This window comes from Notolabrus celidotus, chromosome 6 (assembly GCF_009762535.1).
Source record: "Notolabrus celidotus isolate fNotCel1 chromosome 6, fNotCel1.pri, whole genome shotgun sequence".
Taxonomy (NCBI): Eukaryota; Metazoa; Chordata; class Actinopteri; order Labriformes; family Labridae; genus Notolabrus; species Notolabrus celidotus.
The window spans coordinates 31471734-31498717 of NC_048277.1; the positions used below are offsets into that span (position 1 = coordinate 31471734).

General features: G+C 39.5%; 2 protein-coding genes across 3 annotated transcripts; both read left to right on the top strand.

The window, feature by feature from the left end:
- The first annotated feature begins 1768 nt into the window (after positions 1-1768).
- cat (catalase) lies at positions 1769-26910 on the top strand. Of its 2 annotated transcripts, none has more exons than XM_034685258.1 (13): positions 1769-1960; positions 3836-4007; positions 5081-5191; positions 5414-5544; positions 5720-5824; positions 5958-6083; positions 6169-6360; positions 6697-6849; positions 7958-8096; positions 8572-8702; positions 10828-10935; positions 13912-13995; positions 25648-26910. In XM_034685258.1, exons 1-13 carry the CDS (start codon positions 1895-1897, stop codon positions 25711-25713), a joined length of 1584 nt encoding a protein of 527 aa, XP_034541149.1. In that variant the 5' UTR covers positions 1769-1894; the 3' UTR covers positions 25714-26910. The 2 variants fall into 2 exon arrangements, with proteins under 2 accessions (XP_034541149.1, XP_034541148.1); XM_034685257.1 differs by lacking the exon at positions 25648-26910 and adding an exon at positions 15400-18796.
- LOC117814130 (interferon-induced transmembrane protein 3-like) lies at positions 22012-24171 on the top strand. Its single transcript, XM_034685259.1, has 2 exons — positions 22012-22668; positions 23333-24171. Exons 1-2 carry the CDS (start codon positions 22300-22302, stop codon positions 23510-23512), a joined length of 549 nt encoding a protein of 182 aa, XP_034541150.1. The 5' UTR covers positions 22012-22299; the 3' UTR covers positions 23513-24171.
- Positions 26911-26984: the final 74 nt, after the last annotated feature.

A 26984-nucleotide genomic window follows, 5' to 3' on the forward strand; every position in this document is an offset into this window, starting at 1 on the left:
AATCATGTTTTTCATATATTACACTAAAATCAGACTTCATTTATACACTATATTAACACCAATGTTGTTGCTGATTGATGAATTATTATGAGAACACCTCTGGGAATTTAACTTGTGATGTTGAGTAAACAAACCCCTTTTAAGGGGGTTACACTTTCTTTATGTTTAAGGAAACACCTTGATATTCTGAATTAATCTGGAGTTGATCATACAAGACACTTGTCACACTCATTCTTTCAAGATAGCTGCAAACTAAATGACACTGAAATGTTTTTCAGTTTTGAGGACGTTTGAGTGAACAGGAGTCTCGTAAAAGTCAGAATGTCAAGGTGGCTTTTTATCCGTCTGAGATATTCTCTACAACATTGTGCAATAGTGCTGTTTTGTTGTAACTTTTGAATGTGAATCATCATGTGAAATACTTGCTATAACTCTAAAAGCATCATCAGCCTTATGCATTGTTGTGATTTTTTTTACTGCAGAGCCTAAACTCTACATTTGAAGGTCAAGTTCTGACTGCATTCCTCACCTCACTTTGAAAAATCAATCCAAAAATAACACACCTGCTGTCATGTAATAGACAACATTTCCTACTGTGCCAAATAATAAAGCAATATTTTCATTTACAATCAGCATCTGCATTCGGTTCATCAAAGCTGTAGCCTAACATCTTACCATGCATGAAGTTATTTAGCACTTGATGTGAATGTGCCTCAAGAATACAGTGTATTGTGTGAATGCTGTTTGAAATAAAAGCAATTCAACAGTAACCGTCTGAGTAAGTCTTCATCTTGTTGGAACAGCGTGGCTACTATTTTATGCCAAATACACAAAAACAACTGGTAAAATCAATTAATGCAAATTTTAATTTATCCTGATACACTCCAGTTAATTGGAGAAACTCTTCATTAACCCTAACCCTAAACGTAACCCTAACCATAATGATACCTAACCCTAACCCTAATCATAACCCTAACCCTAATCATACCCAACCCTAACCCTAATCATAACCCTAACCCTTATCATAACCCTAACCCTAATCATACCTAACCCTAATCATAACCCTAACCCTAATCATAACCCTAACCCTAATCATAACCCTAATCATAACCTTAACCCTTATCATAACCCTTACCCTAACCCTAACCCTAATCATAACCCTTACCCTAACCCTAACCCTAATCGTAACCCTAACCCTAATCATAACCCTAACCCTAATCATAACCTTAACCCTTATCATAACCCTTACCCTAACCCTAACCCAAATAGAAAGAGGAACTCTTTTGTCCCAGTCGCAGCTAACCTGCTTAATGATGCCTCATAGCAATTGTATTTATGTTGTTATTGTTTTAAATGTTTTATTGTTGGTGTAATTTGTTGTACTGTTTTGTTTATGTCACCGCTGACTAATAAACAAATTGCCCCTTAGGGATAGTAAAGACACCTTGAACCTTGAAGAGCATACTGTAATGACTGAATTACCCTCCCTGGGATAAATAAAGTATTTCTGATTCTGATTCTGATTAAATTTGCTTTTTAATTTGCTTTGCTAGTATTTTACACTTCAAAATGAAACATTTTATGTGTGAAAGAAAGACAACTTGAGCAAGTTTTGACATTCAAATAGAGACTGTTCAACAAAATGCATCCTAACATACTTGACATGAGCAAAAAACAAATATCTAGTTTAGCTCCCTGCCTTGCATTAAAAGTAGGCCAGCTTTCCCCTTTCAGCCAATCAGAAGAGAGGGGCGCTGAAGGGGGCGGGGCCAGTGAGCAAAGTCCAGGAAGAAATTTCTAGGCACTGTCTGGGATAGAAACGATAACACTTTTGATCGTTACACCCTCCGAAGAGTTTGTCGTCTAAACGTCTGGTTGTCACTTACCTGTCAAGATGGCTGATAACAGGGATAAAGCTACTGATCAAATGAAGATATGGAGGGAGCGCAGAGGCGTTCAGGTCTGTAGTCACCCTGCATTTCATCAAGTATGTTTTTCTGCGCAGGAAAAATGGGTGAGGGGTCGTTTGAGGTAACGTCCAAAAAGCTAGCTAGCTTGTTGGACGAGTTAGCCTTTAACATTGCAGTTTTTACTCTGCAGGCAAGATTAAAAGACATTTAAATGAAGTTTTCTACCACCAGGTGTCTATTTGCAGATGTAATTGTTGTTATAAAGCGCTTTATAGCAATTCTGACAGCAGTTGTAAGCTAATGCTGCATGCTGATTGCATTCGTCTGATAGCAAAGCATAATCAACATTGACCAACAACTATCACCAAAATGTCAGCTTCAATGTCTGCATAGCTGCAACTCAAAGATAAGAAGTAGGTCATCGTCCAGAGGCTGAACTTCAACCCTGTGAGTTATATAATCACAGCACAGCACAGCAGAAGGTCCCTATCACCTAAAGTAACCCATGTTTTCATGCACGTCCCTCCTCTCACTGCATGGTTGATTTTTTTATTCAGAAGTTCAGCTGTGAGCTTTTCGAAAAAGCACTGACTCATTCAGATTCTGCTGGTCATGTGATGTCAACACGTTCATTTGATGGATCCTGTTTTGCAGATCACAAGTTGCTGGAGTTTGTAAACAAGACACAGAATACAAATGTCTTTATTGTTTACTTTTTGGGATGCAAAATGCAGACATATGTGTTTTGCATGCATGTGTACATATATGCAATTAAGAAGTCAATCTTTTGAATTGGATGTGCATTTTCATTTCAGTTCAGACGACTTTATTAATTCTGTTTACAGTTTACCCTGTGCAACAATCTGAAGCATCTGCAACAATCTAAATAATTAGGGAACAAAAACCAACAAATGCAAACATTCACAAACATATAGAAAACCACATTCACATGTCAGTGCCAACAGATCAGCAGAATCAGCAATAAATACAGTGTCAATGATGCATCAAGAAGATACACCTGAGACTCCAAATATAGCATAAGCCACAATTGGTTCCAGCTTACCTCTCAGCATTTAGCAGGCTGATAACTGAAGGTATAAATGAGTTAGAGAATCTATTTGTTTTCCTTGAGGATGCATAACAGCGCCGCCCAGAGGGCATAAGAGAAAAGTCAGAGGAGAGAGTGTGGCCAGGCTGATCTATTATTCCTCTGGCTTTCTGGACCACATGTTTCTTCCAGAGGGAGCTCAAGTCCTTCAGCTGGACTCCAATAATCTTTATCATGCTTCAGAAACAAAACAAGGTTATAGAGGTGTCAGGGTTAGCTCTTGACTAAATAATGGTAAATTTTCACTTCACTTTAAATCAATGAACCAAAAAGTAATTTTAAGATTTTCAAACTTGGGAACACATCCTTGGGTTTCTTTGCAGTCACACTAAAAATGTAGACTGTGAAACATGTGCATTAAAAGTGCTTCATAACAAATACATACATGAACATCAAATCAGCTTTATTAAAATAGCACTGTACACACAACACAGTTGATCCAAAGTGCTTTACAACAGACAATGAGGAAAACAAAGAGCAAATGAAATAAAAACAACACAAATGGAGGAAGAGAGAGAGAAATCAGAGTGGTGAGAGATAGAATTCAAATTTAAATTCCAGTAATAATGACAACAAGAATGATAACTTACAGTGAAGTGAAACATCTGAGCCAGTTTGGTTAGGGGAAGTTAAAAGCTAATGAATAAAAGTGTGTTTTAAGACGACTTTTAAAAGTCTCAACAGAGGGGGAGAACCGGAATCGTGAAGGGGAAGAGAATTCAACCGTTTTGGGGCACAGATAGAGACATGTCTTATGTTACAGTAAGTTTTTTATTTTATGTTATTTCTCTGCTTATTGGTATCCTGTTTGCCACAGAGACCTGACACTCTGACCACAGGGGCAGGCCATCCGATTGGAGACAAACTAAACGAGCAGACTGCAGGACCAAGGGGCCCTCTGCTGGTCCAGGATGTGGTGTTCACAGATGAGATGGCCCACTTTGACCGGGAACGAATCCCAGAGAGAGTGGTGCACGCCAAAGGGGCGGGTAAGTGTTGTCAAACAATGTGTGTCATGCTGACACGAAATTAAAAGGTGCTTCTTTTACATTTAGATCCTCAGAAAACTGTTAAAGTTTGGATCCTGATCTGATGGTTTCTTGCTGCAGTAAGTTTTTTTGTTGTTGATCAGCCCTCTCCTTGGGTAAACAATGTTTCAGTCCTTCATTGGGATATGTAAACACTCAAAAGTACTCAGTTAAAGCATTGAATCAAAGGGATGAGAGGTGCTGGTAGAGCTGGATATTCTCATCTTTGTTTTTTTTGTTTGTTTTTGTTTTGTTTTTGTATACAGACACAGATGTTGCAGGTGGACGTCAATGTTGCCTAAAAATGCAGTCTCATATTGCTAATATTTGTGTTCAGATCAGGACAAATCTCTTCATTGTGTATGGAAACAAGAGTAGATGTCTGACCACACTTTTGATATGAAGACTTAGACGCCTACCCAGCAACTTTTGGTCATGTTTTTTTAATTAGGAACCAAAAGGAACCACTTAGTTTTGTAAAACTGGTCCTGGGCTCTAATGCACCGAGAGTAAATGGGAAGGCTTTCTGTAAAATCTTTAATTTGGTCAAACTGTTAAAACTGGTTAAAGCTAGCTTTATGAAAATGGGTTAATAACACTCAGTTGCCACCATCCCAACCTGCGTCTCATCTTTTAAGCAGAGGTCTGACAGAGCTAAAGATAAAGTTATGAGAAGGACTCGTTTCACTTGATTCTCAGTAATTTTTCCATCATGGTGTCCAACATTTGTTTAGTTAAAACCAGTTCTTGTTATCCAGCAGAGCTTTCATGTGTGCTCAGGAAGCTTGGATTAGCTCCAGATGAATGTTAATCTTTGCGAGCTTTCAGATCCAGGTCACAGACTTTAGTCAAGTATTGAACAAGTCATGTTATGTTAAGTTTGTTGGCCATCTCTGGAAGGAGCTGCATTCATTCCAGTGCGTGGTTATACAACACCAAACCTGCCCGAGCTGTCACTACACATATTTGAACCAGCTAACCAGCTAATGTGTGAACTAAAACATATGTCTTGTGATGTGTTCTTGATGTTACAGGGGCGTTTGGTTACTTTGAGGTGACTCATGACATCACTCGCTACACCAAGGCCAAGTTGTTCGAACATGTCGGCAAGACAACACCTATCGCAATCCGCTTCTCCACTGTGGGTAAGATTAACTTTAAGTATCAAGGCGCTCTATGACTGTTTACGGATCCCCAATGAAAAAATACACAAAGATATGAGTAAGTAAGAGGATTAGTGTAATCCTGGGTGTGATGTTTGTTCATTTTTTCAAGTTTCTTGTTGCTAAAGCGACATATGAAGTTATAGACTGATGCTAATATGCTCTTTTGAGGCTTTTTATGAATAAGGTTGTATTCATTTTCAGCTGGTGAGTCAGGCTCAGCAGACACAGTGCGGGACCCCCGAGGCTTTGCAGTCAAGTTTTACACCGACGAGGGTAACTGGGACCTGACTGGCAACAACACCCCCATCTTCTTCATCAGGGACGCCTTGCTGGTGAGTGGGTGTAGTTATTGTATTGCGTCCTAGAGGACCACATTAAAGAAATTGCTTCTCAAGACACACAGACTTTTAAAAAAACAGCAGTGTCATTCATCTCAACATCAATTGAACATGAAAATCCAAACTTGTGTATCATTCCTACTTATTGTGCGTTCTTTGCATCGTGCAGTTCCCGTCCTTCATCCACTCCCAGAAGCGCAATCCTCAGACCCACATGAAAGACCCTGACATGGTGTGGGACTTCTGGAGCTTGAGACCTGAGAGTCTGCATCAGGTTAGTACTGTGTTGTAGTGCTGTTGCTCTTTTACTTCTGTAATTGTTCGTGTAAAGTTTGGTGGAATACATTTTTAGTTGTTGTCAGAAAAGAAAGTCTTCATGTGCTTTCTGTCTCCTCTCTCCTGTACAGGTGTCTTTCTTGTTCAGTGATCGGGGTCTGCCTGATGGTTACCGTCACATGAACGGCTACGGCTCTCATACCTTCAAGCTGGTCAACACCAATGGCGAGGGTCTCTACTGCAAGTTTCATTTCAAGGTCTGTCGAAGCCCCTTGTTACCTTAATAGAGCCACCTAATGAGATTTTGATCTGAGTAGTCACGTCCCATGTTCTGTTCGTCAGACTGATCAAGGCATTAAGAACCTGCCAGTCGAGGAGGCTGACCACCTGGCTTCCACCAACCCAGATTACGCCATTGGAGACTTGTTCAACGCCATCGCCAATGGAAACTACCCATCCTGGACCTTTTACATCCAGGTCATGACCTTTGAGGAGGCCGAGAAGTTCCACTTCAACCCCTTTGATCTTACCAAGGTACTACATCCCTTTACAGCAGTTATTAAAAAGTTAAGATGCAGTCACTGTGGGACCTCCATTAAATATCAGATGGCACCTAACAGATTGAAAAATGGGCATTGTCTGTGAATATTATAGTATGTCGAAGTTAATGCTATCTTCTTTAATGAATAGAAACCAAATTTATCAACTTAAAACTTTTGTTTGTGTTGGAGTAGCTCCTCAAATTGAAAACAACCTATAGAAACATTTTATTTCCTGCTAAAGAAGACAGAATAACAAATCATTTTAGGCACTCACTGCCCATCCCGCAGTACTGTCCAGAATTGTTTCTAACAGAGTTTTCTCATGTAGGTTTGGTCACACAAAGAGTACCCTCTGATCCCCGTGGGCAGGCTGGTGCTCAACAGGAACCCAGCTAACTACTTTGCAGAGGTGGAGCAGCTGGCCTTCGATCCCAGCAACATGCCACCAGGCATCGAGGCAAGCCCAGACAAGATGCTGCAGGTAAGCTCCACACCATAGACATGTCTCCCCCTGAGATTGAATTTAAAAAGAACAAATAACGTAAAATCAAATAAACACGAGTCTGAAAAATTGATAACTTGTGTTACCTTCATTTGTTTGAAGCTATATCAATCAATCAGACTTTATTTATAAAGTGCTTTTCATACAGACATTGTAACACAAAGTGCTGTGCATAAAAACAACTTCAAATAGAATAAATTCAAAAGAAAGAAAGATATATAGAAATAAAAGACCCCCCATCCTAATCCCAACCCCAGCCCTGACTCCTAACCCACCCCACAATCCTAAGGTTAAGAACACAATATATGCAACAATAATGATAATAACAAAATAAAATAAATAAATGAATGAAAAATAAAAAAGAGGTTGCTGAAACAAACTGAGGAAACGCTCTCATGATATCTAAATGAGGAAACACTGGAGGAAACAAGATGTTAAAAACCCAACACAGGAAATTAAACTCACCAAAATAAAATACATTTCAAAGATAATAAATAAGTAAATAAAGTGACATTTTAAAAATGTTGATGCTCTGTGCAGCCCTCAGATCTTCAGGTAGGGTGTTCCGCAGACGTGGGCCGTGATGATAAAAGGCTGCCTCGCCGTGAGTCTTTGTTGTAGCTTTTGGTACCATTAAAAGTCCACTACCCGAAGAGGGCTCTTACTGGCTCATATGATAAAGGCAAATCTAATAAATAAGAAGGAGCAAGACCATTAAGAGATTTAAAAACCAATAAAATCATCTTAAAATCTATTCCAAAAGATAGGAGCAGTATCAAAATGAATACAAATGCTGCCTGGACAGGGTGGACACTAGAGGTCATTTTTAAAAAGTTACATTTTTTAGTGGCCTCAAAATAAAAATAGTTCATGAAAAAGTTTAAATGTTTCCATAACTGTAATAATGATTATAACAGCCCCTCTGTCCAGGCATCTCAGACTGGTTATTTGCTGACTCCCACAATCTCATCCAGCAGGACCTAATGCTGTGAATTAATATGCATTTCGTGAACTCATTCATGAAAGCACAAACACCTCCAGTGAAGTGAAGTGACGCTCTGTTTGTTGTGTGTTAACTTTTCTCCAGGGCCGACTCTTCTCCTATCCAGACACACATCGGCACCGGCTGGGAGCCAACTACCTTCAGCTCCCAGTCAACTGTCCATTCAGGACCCGTGTGAGCAACTACCAGCGCGATGGTCCAATGTGCATGTTTGACAACCAAGGTAGGGCATGGTCCAGCTTGAGTGTGACGCAATAATAAGGACGGGCACGAAAGCTTTGTTGTATAAGCAGGTGGTCTCAAAAGTCCATCTTGTATAATTTATGGATTTTTTTTGCTGTTATGATTCCTCCTGTTCACATCCGTTCCATCCAAATAGCAGATTTAGTTCTCAAATAACTGAGAAAGACATGTATTACTCCTTAACTGTGATGTTTCTACACCTTTCATAAAAAGTCATCACCAATACTGTTTCCAATGCATCAACACAATGAACAGATTTTAGAGCAACTGCCTCACAAAGCCTCCACCAATGCTACTGAGAGTGATTAGAATGTGTTCTTCTTATCTTAATAGAGTTTAAAGAATAAAAAACCTCACTGTTAATATCTGTCTCATTGAGTTCAGGACTTGCATAATTCAACCCAGCAGCATTTGTCCTACTGGATTCACCCATGCTTGCTCTGTCTGGCCTCTAGGTGGAGCCCCAAACTACTACCCCAACAGCTTCAGCGCTCCTGAAGTCCAGCCTCGGTGTGTGGAGTCCAAGTTCAAGGTGTCCCCAGATGTGGGTCGTTACAACAGTTCAGATGACGACAATGTCACACAGGTAAAAGATACGTAACGGTGGCCATGGCATTCATCAAATATGATCCTTATATGACTGGTAGGAAGAAGAAGTATGAGTGAGATACCTGGTTATTTCTTTTGCTTTGCTATTGACATATTGGGTGGATATTTGGATTTTAATAACAACTGTTATTGACCATACATTATGCATACATTACCAGTCAAAAGTCACCTTCTCACACCTTCTCATTTAATGTTTTTTATCTTAATCATTGTAGATTAACACTGAAGACATCACAACTATGAAATAATTTGGTTTTGCTATAATATGGATTACAACAGTAGTCCAATAGGGCTATCCATTGTGTGCTAACCCTACAAATGATGGTCTCAAACACATTAAGAAGGCAAGTAACTCTTGACAAGGCTCATGTTAATTAAAACCAAGCGTGCCGGATACGGCCCTGGTGGTGAGGCTTTCAGCAGTGTGACTGCCCCCTGGTGGCTGGCTGCAGTATAGGTCAAAAAAATCCGTCTCCCCCATTCATTTGAATGGGGGAGCAGTCAAACTTTAAAAAATAAATACACGTCGTACGAATGTTTCTCACATCCGTATGCTGTGGTTATATGTAGTTAGTATTTGACTGTTTTGTGTCCAAGGCCTCTTTTTTCTGAAAAGTTTCTTTTTCGTTAGTTATTAGAGTTTAAAAAAACGGGTTTTACTTCCGGGTTTCCTTTGATTCACAGCCGCCGTAGAACGAAACTTTAAAGGGCACACAGCGTCTTGTGACGTTACGCTATAGGGCGGAGCTTATTACAAAGGCTTCACAGGCTCTGGCTGCACAATGGCTGCGCCCAGGAGAGGGATTTTTTGGCTTCAGAACTGTACAACGGGAAGAGGCGGAGCAACGCTGTCCATTTTTATTTACAGTCTATGATTAAAACCCATTCCAGGAGACCACTTCATGAAGCAGACTGAGAGAATACCAAGAGTGTGCAAAGCTGTCATGAAGGAAAAAGGGGGCAGGAATAATTAGGAATACACTTCAATCCACAGGTTTATTTGTTTGTTTGTTTGTTTGTGTTTTTCATGTTCTGTGTTGAATCCACTCTTGTTTAATTGTCACGTTCAAAGTGCAGATATCAAATACGTGCTTAAAAGAGATATGTCTTTTTTTTTGGGTTCAACACAGATTTATCACTCACTTCTCCTACTCTTCAATGTTGCGACAAAAATGACACACCCAGAACAGAGGAGGAAGCAGCCCTTTGTTGATTTGCAAACATCACACAATACAAGAGGTTTAAATATGGGGTCAGTGTGAGGCCAGTCTTTAGTGAATCACAGTAAAGCTATTTGATTGTCACTGCTGTAATCCTGTTTTTACATAGATTCATTTTTCTGCTGTGAAAATAAATGATTTAATGTTTTACGTAGGTTGAATGATTGCATTACATATTTATCACAGTGAAAACACAGAGAATGAACTCTTAACACTATTGCTACACTTACCGCCACAGAGTTTCACCATCAACCCCTTGTTTCGATTTTCTGATTTTTCACAACTTTAGTTCTGTATTCTTCCATGGCTCAACTAGAGTTTATTTTTTTTTTACTTCCTTCCCTTCACCAAACCCTGAACAGAAACTGACAGCTTAAAGAGCTTGATACAGTATGTTGAGATTATGTCTACAGGTTTCCACAAGTGAAGCAAGTTTATTCAAACTACTCTGCGCTTCTGTACATACTTTATTTTTATTTATTTTTATTTAATTATTTGTTTTATATATATATATTATTTTATTTGATTTGATTTATCTTTATTTTATTTAACTTTATTTCTATGTGTATCTAATTTTATTCCTTCTTCTATTAATATTTTGACTTTCAGAGCATACTATAATGACCAAATTTCCCTCCCCGGGATAAATAAAGAATTTCTGAAGTTGATACCACTTTAAATTAAATAAAGACTGACATGAAGATCAATGATCAGTCACTCAGAAAGTGGTTCACATAAGTTGATTTATCTACATGTCTGGTAATGTTGATTTAAAGTGACCAGGATGCAGGAGCATTTTTTAAACTTCAGTGTCTGAATCAAATACTTTCAAATGAGCTTTGCTTTGATCTTCTCTGAGCAGGTTTTTATTTTTAATTTCAGGTCCGGACGTTCTACACCCAGGTACTGAATGAGGAGGAGCGGCAGAGACTTTGCAAGAACATGGCCGGAGCCCTGAAGGGGGCTCAGCTCTTCATCCAAAAGCGCATGGTGGGTCAACATTAACTGTTCCACACACTATTGTTACCTTTGTGCCTTACATGTTTTAAAGCTTTTATTAAGAGGTGTCTTAATCAATCTTTAGTAATAGTCATCCTTTAGCTCCGCTGAGGTGTTATTGAGCCCAGGATGCTTTGATGGCAGCCTTCAACTCGTCCGTGGTTTTGTGGCGAATCTTTCCTCCTCCTTCTCTTTTTATTTTGTGTCTCAAGTACATTTTTATTGAGCAATTATGTTACAAACATTCCAGATAAACATTCAGGTCTCATTTATAACTTTTGGTTAAAAGTTCTTTGATTTTACAAGTCTAATTGTACATTCATTCATAAGAATTTTATATGCTCACTTCAGTGTTTGACACCACAACCTATTTGATACACATCTTCACAAAATGGTGTGTACACTGTCCATGAACGAACAGGAGCAGGAAGAAGAAAAACTTCTAGTACCTGCCCCTCTCCTTAATCTCAACATAATCTACCACTAAACCAGACGGCTAACCCGTTGGTAACCACCCTCTCTTTTCACAAAACATCAAATGTAACAAACACTGAACAATCAAATACAGATTTACAGGATAAGTATGTAGTTCCCAACTACTTTAGCTTTTAAAATTATTTTAAACTGTACAATAATTGATATCAACATTCAGAGAATTCCAGAAACTGAAACACACATTTGCTTTAATGAAGTGCGTGCGTATGGACTTTTGAAATTAAATTCCCGTCTATGAGCGTCCTTATGAGATGTAAACAAAAACAACTTCTCTAAGTTTTCAGGTAAAAATCAGTTTCTGGCTTTAAACATAAATAATAATGTTTTTAAAGTTAACTAGATCTTTAAATTTCAACACATGTGAGCTGATAAACAGACTCTTAGTATGTTCACCTTATTTATGAGACTGATTGCTCTTTTCTGCAACACATATAATAATCAATGTTTAAGAGGTTTTTCAAGGATAAATGAACAAGATAAATAAATAAAGATAAATAAATAAAAATGGATGAGTAAATAAAAGTATTAAAAGGACAATAAAAGAGGTTTTCAGATAAAAGGACAACATCACACCGAGAGAATTGCAAGAAAGTGAAAAGGATACATTAGGAACATTAAAATAATTAATGAAAAATAAAAACATAATAAATAAGTAAATATAAATAAATAAAAAGTCATATAAGTGTTGCCCCGTACATCAAAACCAGTAAGAGTGAATTTCTTATAAAAGTGTAAATGTTGTATTTTATCATAGAACAATAACAAGATAAATTAAAGCTGCAAGCGGCGATGAACGGGCCCTCGCACACCTGCAGCCCAAGCGGCAACCTCCGGTCTAAAAATATGAGTCCAATGCGGAAGTGTTAAAAGCTGCAGTTCATCGAGGATCCGCTTGAGGCTGGCTCCGGAAGTACCGGAAGTCACATACACATGAATGGGGAAAAGACGATCTTTGCAGCATTAATAAACATGTTTACAGCCTGGTACAAAAGATGAGTGTAGTCTGAATAGCTAATTTCTAGATGTCCTCTCACTGTGAGGGGGGTGAATTTTTTTCTAATTCGGTAATTTAGAAGATATTGAGAATACTAGTCTTCCAATGAGAGGCACAGCTGCCTGCAGGAACACTGCAGCTGTTGGCTAGGAGGCTCAAAGCCCGCCTCTTTACGTCACACTGGCTCGACAGAAGCAATATGGCTGCCGCAGCCGATTGGTCTCAAAACAGCTCTTCAGAAACAGATGGGTGATGTCACGGATCCTACGTCCATATTTTTTACAGTCTTATGCTGCAGCCGCTGCCTACGCGAGCCACCGCCACGTGTAAACCGCCGTCTGATACAAGTCCCCACATGATGTGAAAGCAAGATCTGAGAGTATATACTGGCTTAGGTGGTGCAAAAGTTTTTGGCAGATTGCCAAGAAAACCCCAAACTTCAGAGTCTGACACGCCCACAATTTTAGTCTGAACATAATTCCATAAATACTACATAATTTAAATAAATACATAAATGACTAAAAGACAAATGAATGAATGAATCAGTTCAAATAAAAAACAAACAAACTCCTGAGTTGTCTGGAAATTTCTCATCTTTCTCTCAACCCATATCTCACAGATTCTCTGTAGGGTTTAAGTCAGGTGAGCTGGCTGGCCAATCAAGCACAGTAATATAATGGAGAGCTAACCCTTGTGTGGTGAGTTTAGGCTCTGTTGACAGGTGCTAAATCTGGATGTATAGTATACTAGGAGTAAATATTTTAAATATTTGAAAAAAACATCATTTACTGAGCGTTGTTGCTTTTAAGCCACAGGGGGAATCTTTCTGAGAACCAAAGAAGCGGTTTTGTGTACTCAGGGGGAGGTGAATGGAAATTTCTCACTTCATACTGTAGACAGTTTTAGAGTTCTGTAAGAAATGTAAAGGAAACATTATTATGCATGCAAACTTTGCAGACAACTGAAGCAGGAGCATAGATTTGAGCTCATCTGTGGATCTCTGTGGATATTGCATTAAGATTAAATCTTCTGGACTTGGATTGCGAAGACTCTTTCTTTTGCAGCAGCAGGAGGGAGAGGTGGGGGTGGATCATTGGTTTTTTAACCTGAGCGTCTGACTCGATATCTGTTTCCTTTATGCGTCACCCCCCCACCTGTAAATGTCAGCAGGCCACCGCAACAACAGACCTCTGTGGCTTTGTGCAAGAATTGGAAAAACTTTCTGCTGAATGAACACCGTCTGTGTTTCACTGTGGTTTGGTTACTGTTTCACTTTAACCACAAAGTTCCAAAATGCATGAGCTGATGGAAACCAACAGATTTTGTGAATTTTTTTTGGCAACTCCCTCCCTCCTTTAGTGTCATACCATACAAGATACAGATATCTGGACTGCATGGGTGTGATTTGACAGATGACAGCTGTTTAAATCATTTGTCTTTCAGTGCCTTGATGTCTCATTATGTGCTTTTTCATGCAGGTGGAGAACTTGAAGGCTGTCCATCCAGACTATGGAAACAGGGTTCAGACCCTTCTCAACAAGTTCAACAGCGAGGTCCAGAAGGTAAACAGCCTAAGTCTGATCAGAAACCCCCCCCCAAAAAAACCTCTTCAGGCACTTACACTTAAGTCAGGAGGTAGACAATAATAAAACCATGCAGAAATTATAAAGTCAGTGATAAGTTAAGCATGTTTTAAAAAGTGTGTTTTTAAAAGATATTTAAAAGAGGACAAGGATGTGGCTTGCCTGATGAGAGGAGATAAGCGCGAGTAGCAAAGATGTTTCAACACGGCTTTAAAATCATTTTTAACTCAAAAAGCCGTGGCAGAGATCGACCGGTGTTCTGGTTTAAACAGCGACCCTGTTAACTGGAGACTTTCAGCCGGATGCATCCCTCATAAACGTCTTTAGACGATCATTAAATATCTGATGAGATTTTGAAATCTTTCTAAAAAACTAAACTAGTTTGCATTCCCAGGAACTTCCTCTGTGTTTGTGGAGTTTACACAGCTGTTGAAACACAGTTACGTTCAGCTGAAGGTCTCCAGTTCACAGGGTCACTTTTAAAACTGTAACACCAGGAGAGACACATTCACGGTGGGTTTAGAGAAGACTACTGTTACAAGCTGCTAAATCAAGAGAATCACAGCTTCTTCTTTTGAAAAGTACACACACATATAAAAAAAGATAGAACAAATAAAAACAAACTAAAGAAAGGGAAATCAAGTGAATCACAGATGTGTGTGATGTTATTGTGGACAACGGGCCGAATTCAAACACTGCGGTTAATCTACCAATCAGACACGTTCAGCATTGCAGACCCTGCCCCCCGAAAGCCCCGAGACCTTTGAAAAGTACTACCCCCCTAGCAGGGGCTTTTTAGGGGGAGATTATCTACCCCTGAACTCAATTTAGACCCTGGGTCCACCGGTCGAAACACACGTAGTTCTGGGGTAAAGTTCCTCCGGTTGAAAAACGCCTAGGGATGATGTTAAAATGTTTTTATTCGCTCAGGGCATGTCTCATAAAAATCTACAACAGCTGAGTGTACGCAAAGGTTAAAAGACTTGAGTGTGTTTTCAAAAATGTCATTTAGATAGCTTTCATAGTGTTTCTAGAAGATGCTAGTTTGTAATACTTGTCTCTAGAAGAGCTGTTATGAGAATCAAAGATGAAAACAGAGTTTAAAATGAAAAGAGTAAACTGAAAATACAGCAAGAGATAGTCAAACACACATTTAGCAGTGACATATTAACAGATTTGGATTCAATTCCCTCTGTTGATGAGATAAAGTTAGTTAAACTTGTTCTATGACAAACTTCAGGCACACTGCATCGTTGAAAGTCCTATTCAATGTATCAGGATAACACCACCAATTTAACATACTCCTACTTGTATACATGCTTGATGTTGAAAAGGCTAACACCACCCTACTTCCTCTTCTCCTCTCCACTTTGTCTCCATCAGAACACATCCGTGCGTGTCTACAGCCGTCCAGGAGTCTCCGCCGTAGCTGCGTCCTCTAAGATGTGATGCCTTAAATTTCCAGCGGGGGCAGCACCCTCACATGTCTAAGAGCAAAATGCACTTCTTGATTACCAACTGCTACTACTAGTAACAAGATTGGATTATTCACCTAATATAGGGACATGAATGAAACACTGACTCTTCGTGTCGGGGTTGGGGTTATTTCATGTTTAATTCACTCAAACCAAACAGTCTTTAAAATCGTTAAGCTTTCAATTTCCAAAAAAGATCTCTTTCTGATCACTCTAAATTGCCCGTAGGTGTGAGTGTGTGCATGAATGGTTGTCTGTCTCTCCGTGTTAGCCCTGTGATAGGTTGGCGACCTTCCAGGGTGTACCCTGCCTTCCGCCCAAAGCCAGCTGGGATAGGCTCCAGCCCCCCGTGACCCCTAATGGGATAAGCGGTCAAGACAATGGATGGATGGATCTCTTTCTGATCAAATCATTTGAGGCTAATGTGTTTGATTGAACATCCAATCTGGAAAAAAAGATCACTAGCATTTGTGTGCTTTTTTTGAAATTGAAGCAAAGATCAAGTATCTCATTTTTGACCTTATAGAATATATCTGAAACATTCTAAATTATAGGGCTTGACTTTTACCAAATAAAGAGAGTAATGTATATTTTTCTTCCAGTATTGGTTTGATTGGATTATAAAGTTAAACCCCAACTTCTTTCAAGTAGTAGTATGATGAGATTGTTGCCAATAATTTCTCAGGTTGTGTAAACTAATATGTTGGAATAATGCAAATTTGTAACAAACAAATCCAGCTGTTCATCTTTAAACAATCAAGTACAATGTTGTGCCTGACTGCATGAACCTTGAATTTTGTTTGTATGATTGGCTTGTGGCTTTAGCAGTATTTTTTTCACTGTGGTTGATGATCAGGTTTTTCATGGCCTAGTTTCTCTCACGATTGACTGAACCTCTGACCACAAAAACTGAACATTGTGTTTTCACATGAAGTGTCAGTCGTTATTTTCACTTCATCTAAAGTCTGTCGTGCCTTTTTGTACTAAAAGTACCAAATACAAATGGCTTTAACCTTAACTCAATGATCAGAGATTAGCTGCTCTGTTTATTAGTGCTTTCAGTTACCTTAGAGTTAATTTGGTAGATTAACAGTGAATATTTATCTTCTGAAATAAGAGAAGACAGATTATTCCAGATTTAGAGTTAAGGTTTAAAATTATGTTTGCAGACCCCAGAAAGGACACAAACAAATGAATGTGTCACCGTCCGATATGCTGTATAACCTGTTTGTGTTTGATTTCTTAACCCTCAAATGTGTTTAAAAAAAATATTCCATGAATGTTTAAATTGGGACACTGTTTCAGATGAGATGTGTATTTAGTGCCTGTATTAATTTGTAATCAAAGCTTAACAGCAGCTTGTATTTGTCTCTGTTTCTTTCCTTTTAAAGCACATTTTCCCTCGGTTCAGAGCAGTGTGAGGAGTGAAACTGAAAAAAAGTTTAGCTAAATAACTACAAATGTTTTCATTTTATGTGCAAATCAAACTACTGACAAGCAGTACTAACTGAACTTCTGACATCATTTCTGTTTCTGTTTGAGCTTCCCTGTGCTAAGAAAGTATTTCAATTCAACCTCATACATACAAAACTTCAATCAATCAATCTTTATTTATATAGCATTAAATCACAACAAACGTTATCTCAAGACTCTTTACAAACAGAACAGGTCTAGACCGTACTCTCTGATCTATTATTAACCAGTGTTCTAGTACTTGAGTCCGACTCGAGTCACGTTTTGCAGGACTCGTGACTTGACTTGGACTCGAGCACTGATCACTCATGACTTGACTTGGACTCGAGCACTGATGACTCGTGACTTGACTTGGACTCGAGCACTGATGACTCATGACTTGACTTGGAGTCGAGCACTGATGACTCATGACTTGACTTGGAGTCGAGCACTGATGACTCGTGACTTGACTTGGACTCGAGCACTAATGACTCATGATTTGACTTGGACTCGAGCACTGATGACTCGTGACTTGACTTGGACTCGAGCACTGATGACTCATGATTTGACATGGACTCGAGCACTGATGACTCGTGACTTCACATGGACTCGAGCACTGATGACTCATGATTTGACATGGACTCAAGCACTGATGACTCGTGACTTAACATGGACTCGAGCACTGATGACTCGTGACTTGACTTGGACTCGAGCACTGATGACTCGTTACTTGACATGGACTCGAGCACTGATGACTCGTGACTTGACTTGGACTCGAGCACTGATGACTCATGATTGGACATGGACTTGAGCACTGATGACTCGTGACTTGACATGGACTCGAGCACTGATGACTCGTGATTTGACATGGACTCGAGCACTGATGACTCGTGACTTGACTTGGACTCGAGCACTGATGGCTTATAGATTGATTCAGACTGTTTTAATGTTCACGTTAGATTTTATATGTTTCATAAAATGTATTCCGTTCAGAGTATCTCATTTTTGACCTTATAGAATATATCTGAAACATTCTAAATTATAGGGCTTGACTTTTACCAAATAAAGAGAGTAATGTATATTTTTCTTCCAGTATTGGTTTGATTGGATTATAAAGTTAAACCCCAACTTCTTTCAAGTAGTAGTATGATGAGATTGTTGCCAATAATTTCTCAGGTTGTGTAAACTAATATGTTGGAATAATGCAAATTTGTAACAAACAAATCCAGCTGTTCATCTTTAAACAATCAAGTACAATGTTGTGCCTGACTGCATGAACCTTGAATTTTGTTTGTATGATTGGCTTGTGGCTTTAGCAGTATTTTTTTCACTGTGGTTGATGATCAGGTTTTTCATGGCCTAGTTTCTCTCACGATTGACTGAACCTCTGACCACAAAAACTGAACATTGTGTTTTCACATGAAGTGTCAGTCGTTATTTTCACTTCATCTAAAGTCTGTCGTGCCTTTTTGTACTAAAAGTACCAAATACAAATGGCTTTAACCTTAACTCAATGATCAGAGATTAGCTGCTCTGTTTATTAGTGCTTTCAGTTACCTTAGAGTTAATTTGGTAGATTAACAGTGAATATTTATCTTCTGAAATAAGAGAAGACAGATTATTCCAGATTTAGAGTTAAGGTTTAAAATTATGTTTGCAGACCCCAGAAAGGACACAAACAAATGAATGTGTCACCGTCCGATATGCTGTATAACCTGTTTGTGTTTGATTTCTTAACCCTCAAATGTGTTTAAAAAAAATATTCCATGAATGTTTAAATTGGGACACTGTTTCAGATGAGATGTGTATTTAGTGCCTGTATTAATTTGTAATCAAAGCTTAACAGCAGCTTGTATTTGTCTCTGTTTCTTTCCTTTTAAAGCACATTTTCCCTCGGTTCAGAGCAGTGTGAGGAGTGAAACTGAAAAAAAGTTTAGCTAAATAACTACAAATGTTTTCATTTTATGTGCAAATCAAACTACTGACAAGCAGTACTAACTGAACTTCTGACATCATTTCTGTTTCTGTTTGAGCTTCCCTGTGCTAAGAAAGTATTTCAATTCAACCTCATACATACAAAACTTCAATCAATCAATCTTTATTTATATAGCATTAAATCACAACAAACGTTATCTCAAGACTCTTTACAAACAGAACAGGTCTAGACCGTACTCTCTGATCTATTATTAACCAGTGTTCTAGTACTTGAGTCCGACTCGAGTCACGTTTTGCAGGACTCGTGACTTGACTTGGACTCGAGCACTGATCACTCATGACTTGACTTGGACTCGAGCACTGATGACTCGTGACTTGACTTGGACTCGAGCACTGATGACTCATGACTTGACTTGGAGTCGAGCACTGATGACTCATGACTTGACTTGGAGTCGAGCACTGATGACTCGTGACTTGACTTGGACTCGAGCACTAATGACTCATGATTTGACTTGGACTCGAGCACTGATGACTCGTGACTTGACTTGGACTCGAGCACTGATGACTCATGATTTGACATGGACTCGAGCACTGATGACTCGTGACTTCACATGGACTCGAGCACTGATGACTCATGATTTGACATGGACTCAAGCACTGATGACTCGTGACTTAACATGGACTCGAGCACTGATGACTCGTGACTTGACTTGGACTCGAGCACTGATGACTCGTTACTTGACATGGACTCGAGCACTGATGACTCGTGACTTGACTTGGACTCGAGCACTGATGACTCATGATTGGACATGGACTTGAGCACTGATGACTCGTGACTTGACATGGACTCGAGCACTGATGACTCGTGATTTGACATGGACTCGAGCACTGATGACTCGTGACTTGACTTGGACTCGAGCACTGATGACTCATGATTTGACATGGACTCGAGCACTGATGACTCGTGACTTCACATGGACTCGAGCACTGATGACTCATGATTTGACATGGACTCAAGCACTGATGACTCGTGACTTAACATGGACTCGAGCACTGATGACTCGTGACTTGACTTGGACTCGAGCACTGATGACTCGTTACTTGACATGGACTCGAGCACTGATGACTCGTGACTTGACTTGGACTCGAGCACTGATGACTCATGATTGGACATGGACTTGAGCACTGATGACTCGTGACTTGACATGGACTCGAGCACTGATGACTCGTGATTTGACATGGACTCGAGCACTGATGACTCATGACTTGACATGGACTCGAGGACTGATGACTCGTGACTTGACTTGGACTCGATCACTGATGACTCGTGATTTGACTTGGACTCGAGCACTGATGACTCATGGTTTGACTTGGACTCGAGCACTGATGACTCGTGACTTGACTTGGACTCGAGCACTGATGACTCATGGTTTGACTTGGACTCGAGCACTGATGACTCGTGACTTGACTTGGACTCGAGCACTGATGACTCATGGTTTGACTTGGACTCGAATAACTGATGACTCGTGACTTGACATGGACTCGAGCACTGATGACTTGTGATTTGACATGGACTCGAGCACTGATGACTCATGACTTGACATGGACTCGAGCACTGATGACTCGTGACTTGACTTGGACTCGATCACTGATGACTCGTGATTTGACTTGGACTCGAGCACTGATGACTCATGGTTTGACTTGGACTCGAGCACTGATGACTCGTGACTTGACATGGACTCGAGCACTGATGACTCGTGATTTGACATGGACTCGAGCACTGATGACTCATGACTTGACATGGACTCGAGCACTGATGACTCGTGACTTGACTTGGACTCGAGCACTGATGACTCGTGATTTGACTTGGACTCGAGCACTGATGACTCATGGTTTGACTTGGACTCGAGCACTGATGACTCGTGACTTGACTTGGACTCGAGCACTGATGACTCGTTACTTGACTTGGACTCGATCACTGATGACTCGTGATTTGACTTGGACTCGAGCACTGATGACTCATGGTTCGACTTGGACTCGAGCACTGATGACTAGTGACTTGACCTCGAGCACTGATGACTCGTGATTTGACTTGGACTCAAGCACTGATGACTCGTGATTTGACATGGACTCAAGCACTGATGACTCGTGACTTGACATGGACTCAAGCACTGATGACTCGTGACTTGACATGGACTCAAGCACTGATGACTCATGATTTGACTTGGACTCGAGCACTGATGACTTGTGACTTGACTTTGGACTCAAGCACCAATGACTCGGATTCGTTCTTGGACTCAAGCATTGACTTGCAAAATGACTCGGATGACAGAAAGGAGGACTCGGGCTTATAGATTGATTCAGACTGTTTTAATGTTCACGTTAGATTTTATATGTTTCATAAAATGTATTCCGTTCAGAGCGAGGGCATGGCACGAGCGTTCACCTACATGCGCGTTCATGTGACGTCTGCCAGGATTAAAAGACACTACCAGCCGTGCATTTCTCCTTCAAAGATTTCACAGTAAATGCAGCGAGAGCAGAGCAACATGTTGGAGATTTAAGAGACCCATCAAGGAAAGAGACGAGCTCAAACTTTAACAGACATCAGGATGAATCCAGAGAAGTGAGAGAGAAACTGCAGATTCTCTGATGTCTTATTAAACAAGATAGTTTCTCACCAAACAGTCTGAAGCGTCTTCGTGCTCTAATGTCTTCTGGTGGAAAACCCCCAAACTATTCACCTCTCCCTGTGTCCGCCCCTCCTATCTTACCTGCCCATCCAGGTGAAAACCATCAAACTATCAAAATGCTTACTAAAATAAAATAATAATAATGCACATGACATTGCCCTTAATATAAACAACAACAAATAAATTACATAAAGTAAAAATTATTATGAATATGTAAGATTAATTAATATTTCTGACATCAAATAATGGAAATAGCTGCAACACCAATGTTAATGAAATAAATGTGTTTCCTACACATCCACAAGGTCCCACAGAGCCAGTCTAACAGTCAATAGTTTGGATTCAGACGGCTGCCATCCTTGTAATATTTAATATTACCGGTGAGGACTCGACTTGGACTCGGACTCAAATAATGAGGACTCGAATCCCTGAACAGTTTCAGCTATCAGTTTGAGTTAGCTAACATTTCAGTCTTCTATGTTTTACCTCCCTGGTTACAAATTATTGTTTGACCTGACTCCAGCCAAACTTTCTACCAAACAATCCTCTCACTGCTGATTTGTTTATCAGACTGACATTATTTAGCTTTTGGTGTCACTACATTGAAAAGACAGTAAAGTCATCTGGATCACCAACGAGTAAAAAGATTCAACATGTATAGAGATGTTTCAGGAGAAAATGGGCAGGCTCTAGACTGACTGATTGATCCTGCAATAGGCTAGATCAGAATGTCTTCACACGAGTGTGGTCTGGTTGTTTTTTCACATTGGCTGGCAGCTGATGAAAAAACAACCTGTGCTTTAAAAGACAGGAACACATCATCACTCTCAGCTTCACACACTCTGTGCACACTTTCCTACAGCCTGCACTTCAAACGCACAGTTCAGCTGACCATCATGCATCCTGAAGGTGTTCCACTGCAGGGGATGGGGTATGCAGGTTATCCTGCACAGCCTGGAGGGCCCACAATGGTTCACTCCACCACTGTGAACATCATCACTGAGCCCCCGAAGGACTACATCATCTGGTCTCTCTGCTGCTTTGTCTACTCCAACCCCTTCTGCCTCGGATTGGCGGCTCTCATCCACTCCATCAAGGTCAGTTTAGATGTCACAGTTTTAAATGACTTATCTTTCATTTTTGACTTTTGAACTTAAAACAAATCTAACAAACAAAGGACTGTGTCTTTATGTGCGTTAACTATCTCAACAAGAACAGACAGAGCACAATAATCAAAGTGTTAATTCTTAAAAGGCCACATAAAAAACGCCCAGCTACTTAACATAACAGCCTTGGATAACTGCTTGCTGATGGCTTTTCCTGTATATTTTCTGCTTTTGGACAATATGTGTAAAATGAAAAAGTACATTAAAAAAAAATTGTCTGTACAAAAAACACATTTGGTGGCGTTCTGATCTCTATCTCCAGTGGTGAATGTGGTAAAAGAGAGGACTTCATTTTTCCCAATGTTTGGTTAGATCCAGAAAAAAATCAAAACATCTTTGAGTTTAGAAACATCAGCTATGCATGCAGAAACATCATTGATGTTGTTTGTTTAGTATCTCAAAAAGTATAGTCATTTGGGGGATTTTTTTTCTGCTATTAATTACACCAAACCATCAGTTATATGAAATGTGTCATGGTTCAGAAGAATCACAGTTTGTGAAAAAACAATCATGCTTTCCTCTGCACACAATAGTGACTAAAACATAATGAATGGAAAAATCTACTTGACTTAATGAGGGTTGTTCTGTCTTTCAGTCCAGAGATCGGAGGGGGGCTGGTGACTTGGAGGGTGCTCGTTATTATGCCTCAACTGCCCGCAACCTCAACATCGCAGCTACTGTTCTGGTAGCTGTGGCATTCGCAATTTGTATTATTGTGCTCATCGTAAATGCTGTGAATGGAAACAGGTACAGTAGCCATGGGTATAATTACTGAACTATCTAAAACAGTGCTACTTGTTCCTCTGCTTTCTTCTTATGGGACAAAACATAACTTTCTTACCGTTTCTCTCAAATCCATAACCAAAACATAAACTTCTATTTGAGAAACAAGTCTTTAGAGGATTCACGCTTCAAAAATGTTCTGTCTGCTGTTGAGATTAAATGCAAGACTAAATGTCTGCATTGAGAGTGAGGCCGGTAACTCAGCAGTTGCTTAAGAGAAACTGTTCATTTGTAAATGACTAACCGCTTCATTCCTTCAGTTTTGTAACCTTTAAAATGTGTTGTGGTGTTTTGATTCACACATAAAAATTGTCTTGTTAAATGTCAGGCATTATGTTTCAAGACCTGTCGAGCTCTAATGTGCTGTATTAAATTTGGATTGAGAAAAACTGTGTTCTTGTGTTTGTTTGAGCAGAAGGAAGCACAAAATGAAGCTATCATATATGAGGAGTTATATCGCTCCAACCGCAGAGCTTATTCTCTGCTCTGCTTGGGGGTTGCTCTACATCCCTCACACATTTCCTGTGTGTCAAATAAGCATTTTGTCAAGACACTTAAGCACACTGAGGCCTGCTAGTCACTTGTTTAACAGCCCTGCCATACCTGAAAAGATAGCTGTAAATAAATAAGTGGAATAACTTTACCACATAAGAAGTTTTCCCTCTCTTTCTTTCCATCTTCATCTTGTTTTGTGATATTTGTTGTCTACTAAAAAATTGCTGATCTGCTAACTTCATGCTTTGGAATATGTACGGTTAAAAAAATGTATATGCCATCAGGATGAAAATGTTAAAACATATAAGGTAAACTTTAAACGAGCAGGACTTCTTTAAGCATAGACCTTTTTGAGAGTCAGGGCCGTGCTTATCAATGATTTGGTGATAAGTACCTCAAAAAGCTAACATCAAGAGTCTCAACTGTGCCTTTAAGTAAGGGCTAAAAGACTGTTATAAACTGTTCAGAGTTGTCGCATGAAAACTATACAGTGAACTCACAGTTTAACTACTTCTCAAGCATTGTAAGGACTGGTTTACTTTTTATCTCTGATCAGAGGGAATGATGCATGGGACATTGTTTGGCCTGCTTACCAAAATTAAATGTGCAACTTATTCCACATTGTTTTTGAGAAAACTGCATCCAGTGCTTTTCTAAAACACTGAACATTTCTTTCATGAAGCGAGTCATCAAGTCCATAAACTATCTGAAAAACCTGTCTTTGTAATAGATATTTGACTCTCATGGTGAGGATGCAATATTAGTGTGCAAGATTTTGTATAAATCTTTGTAAAGACACAAAAACAAGCCAATCAATTTAATCTTTCCAATAAAACCTTCCTCTTTAAGACCAACTACATCAGCCTAGACTTACCGTGCACTTTTTCCACACAAGGTTGTCTTATTCTTTACTCTGCTTTCTGTGATTTGAAATTAAATCAGTCAATAAGGAGTTAACCAAAAGTTTTAATATCATTTCATCAAAGGAATAACATTTAATTCATGGTGGTTCTTTTTCTCTTCCACTTCTGGTTGAAGAAGAGGGAGGGTTTTGGACCTAGAATATCTCCCTGTCTGTGATATCTATCCCAAATGAGATTTAGCATCTGTTGTTTACTCTGGACTGAAAATTCCTATGTAACGAAATCAATCTGATGTATCAGTCAGTTTTCTGTGGAAGAAACGAAGAAGAAGCACACCCAGCGGGATCGTCTTCATTTATACGTATGTTATTTTCTCCTTGTCTTTGTTTTATGCATGTTTTAATGTTGAGATGTTTTTAGAAGATGCTAGTTTGTAATACTTGTCTCTAGAAGAGCTGTTATGAGAATCAAAGATGAAAACAGAGTTAAAAATAAAAAAAGTAAACTGGATACAGCAAGAGATAGTCAAACACACATTTAGCAGTGACATATTAACAGACTTGGATTCAATTCCCTCTGTTGATGAGATAAAGTTAGTTAAACTTGTTCTCTGACAGACTTCAGGCACACTGCACATGGTTGATGGTCCTATTCCATATATCAGGATAACACCACTAATTTAACATACTCCTACTTGTATACATGCTTGATATTGAAAAGGCTAACACCAGCCCTCTCCATCTTCTCCTCTCCACTTTGTCTCCGTCAGAACACACCCGTGCGTGTCTACAGCCGTCCGGGAGTCTCCGCCGAAGCTGCGTCCTCTAAGATGTGATGCCTTAAATTTCCAGCGGGGGCAGCACCCTCACGTGTCTAAGAGCACAATGCACTTCTTGATTACCAACTGCTACTACTAGTAACAAGATTGGATTATTCACCTAATGTAGGGACATGACTGAAACACTGACTCCTCGTGTCGGGGTTGGGGTTATTTCATGTTTAATTCACTCAAACCAAACAGTCTTTAAAATCGGGACGTGGTCATAATTTAGCAAATTTGAACCAAAACCATAATTGTTGCAAGGCTATCAGACGCTGCGGATGGGGTCAGCTCTACCAATTTTGATACGTTTAAGAAACTCCAAACCAAACCTTGATGTTGGTGTCAGTGACCTAAACAGCTGACCTGTGTGTGATGGAGGAGGAACATGTCTGTGTTGCGTCCACGCTAAAAAAAAAATAAAATAGGCTCTCTCTGACGGCAAAGTAAAGCCCTGAAACTTGAGCCCACACTTCCACTGTGTCAGTTATCTGGCCAGTTTCTCAACAAAGGGGCTGAGCTGATTGGCTTTCCCTATGGATAACACACACACTAAAAAGAACACCACTTAAGAACAACAAACCAACTGTCCCTTTAATTTATGCCCTAAACTCATGATACACTATCTGCATTTAGTTAGCAAACAAAACTACTTCTATCATGTCAGCTGTAAAGGGTAGAACATAACATTGGACCAAATAAAGTATACACACTACACCCTTAAATCCTCAGTACCTTTTTGTTCAACACTGCAGCCATGATATTAGCCCCATCAGGTACCACAACTAAACCTATATGATCATACTAATGAACTACAATGGTTACATTCTGAAACCACAAAGACTGGCTGAAAAGATAAATCGATGGCGTTTCATAGATATACACAAATGAGATATGGTTAATAGAAAAAGCTCATCTGATTAAAAAACTCCTGCCAGCCAACGAACAAAGACCAGGACGTGTTGCAGCAGAGGAAGCCTCTTTTACCGGGGGGAGTTTCAATCCCTGAACAGTTTCAGCTATCAGTTTGTAATATTTGAGTTAGCTAACATTCAGTCTTCTGTGTTTTACCTCACTGATTATCACAATACATTGTTTGACCTGACACCAGCCAAAATTTCTACCAAACAATCCTCTCACTGCTGATTTGTTTTTCAGACTGACATTTTTTAGCTGTTGGTGTCACTACAAGAAAAGACAGTAAAGTCACCTGGATCATCAACAGGTAAAAAGATTCAACATGTATAGAGATGTTTCAGGAGAAAATGGGCAGGCTCTAGACTGAC

Excerpts from the sequence above, each read along its gene's own strand:
- cat (XM_034685258.1), top strand. The coding sequence starts at position 1,895 with ATGGCTGATAACAGGGATAAAGCTACTGATCAAATGAAGATATGGAGG. Across the intron at positions 5,825-5,957 it reads GACCTGAGAGTCTGCATCAG|GTGTCTTTCTTGTTCAGTGA; the intron begins GTTAGTACTGTG and ends TCTCCTGTACAG. Across the intron at positions 13,996-25,647 it reads TCAACAGCGAGGTCCAGAAG|AACACACCCGTGCGTGTCTA; the intron begins GTAAACAGCCTA and ends TGTCTCCGTCAG.
- LOC117814130 (XM_034685259.1), top strand. The coding sequence starts at position 22,300 with ATGTCTTCACACGAGTGTGGTCTGGTTGTTTTTTCACATTGGCTGGCA. Across the intron at positions 22,669-23,332 it reads CTCTCATCCACTCCATCAAG|TCCAGAGATCGGAGGGGGGC; the intron begins GTCAGTTTAGAT and ends TCTGTCTTTCAG.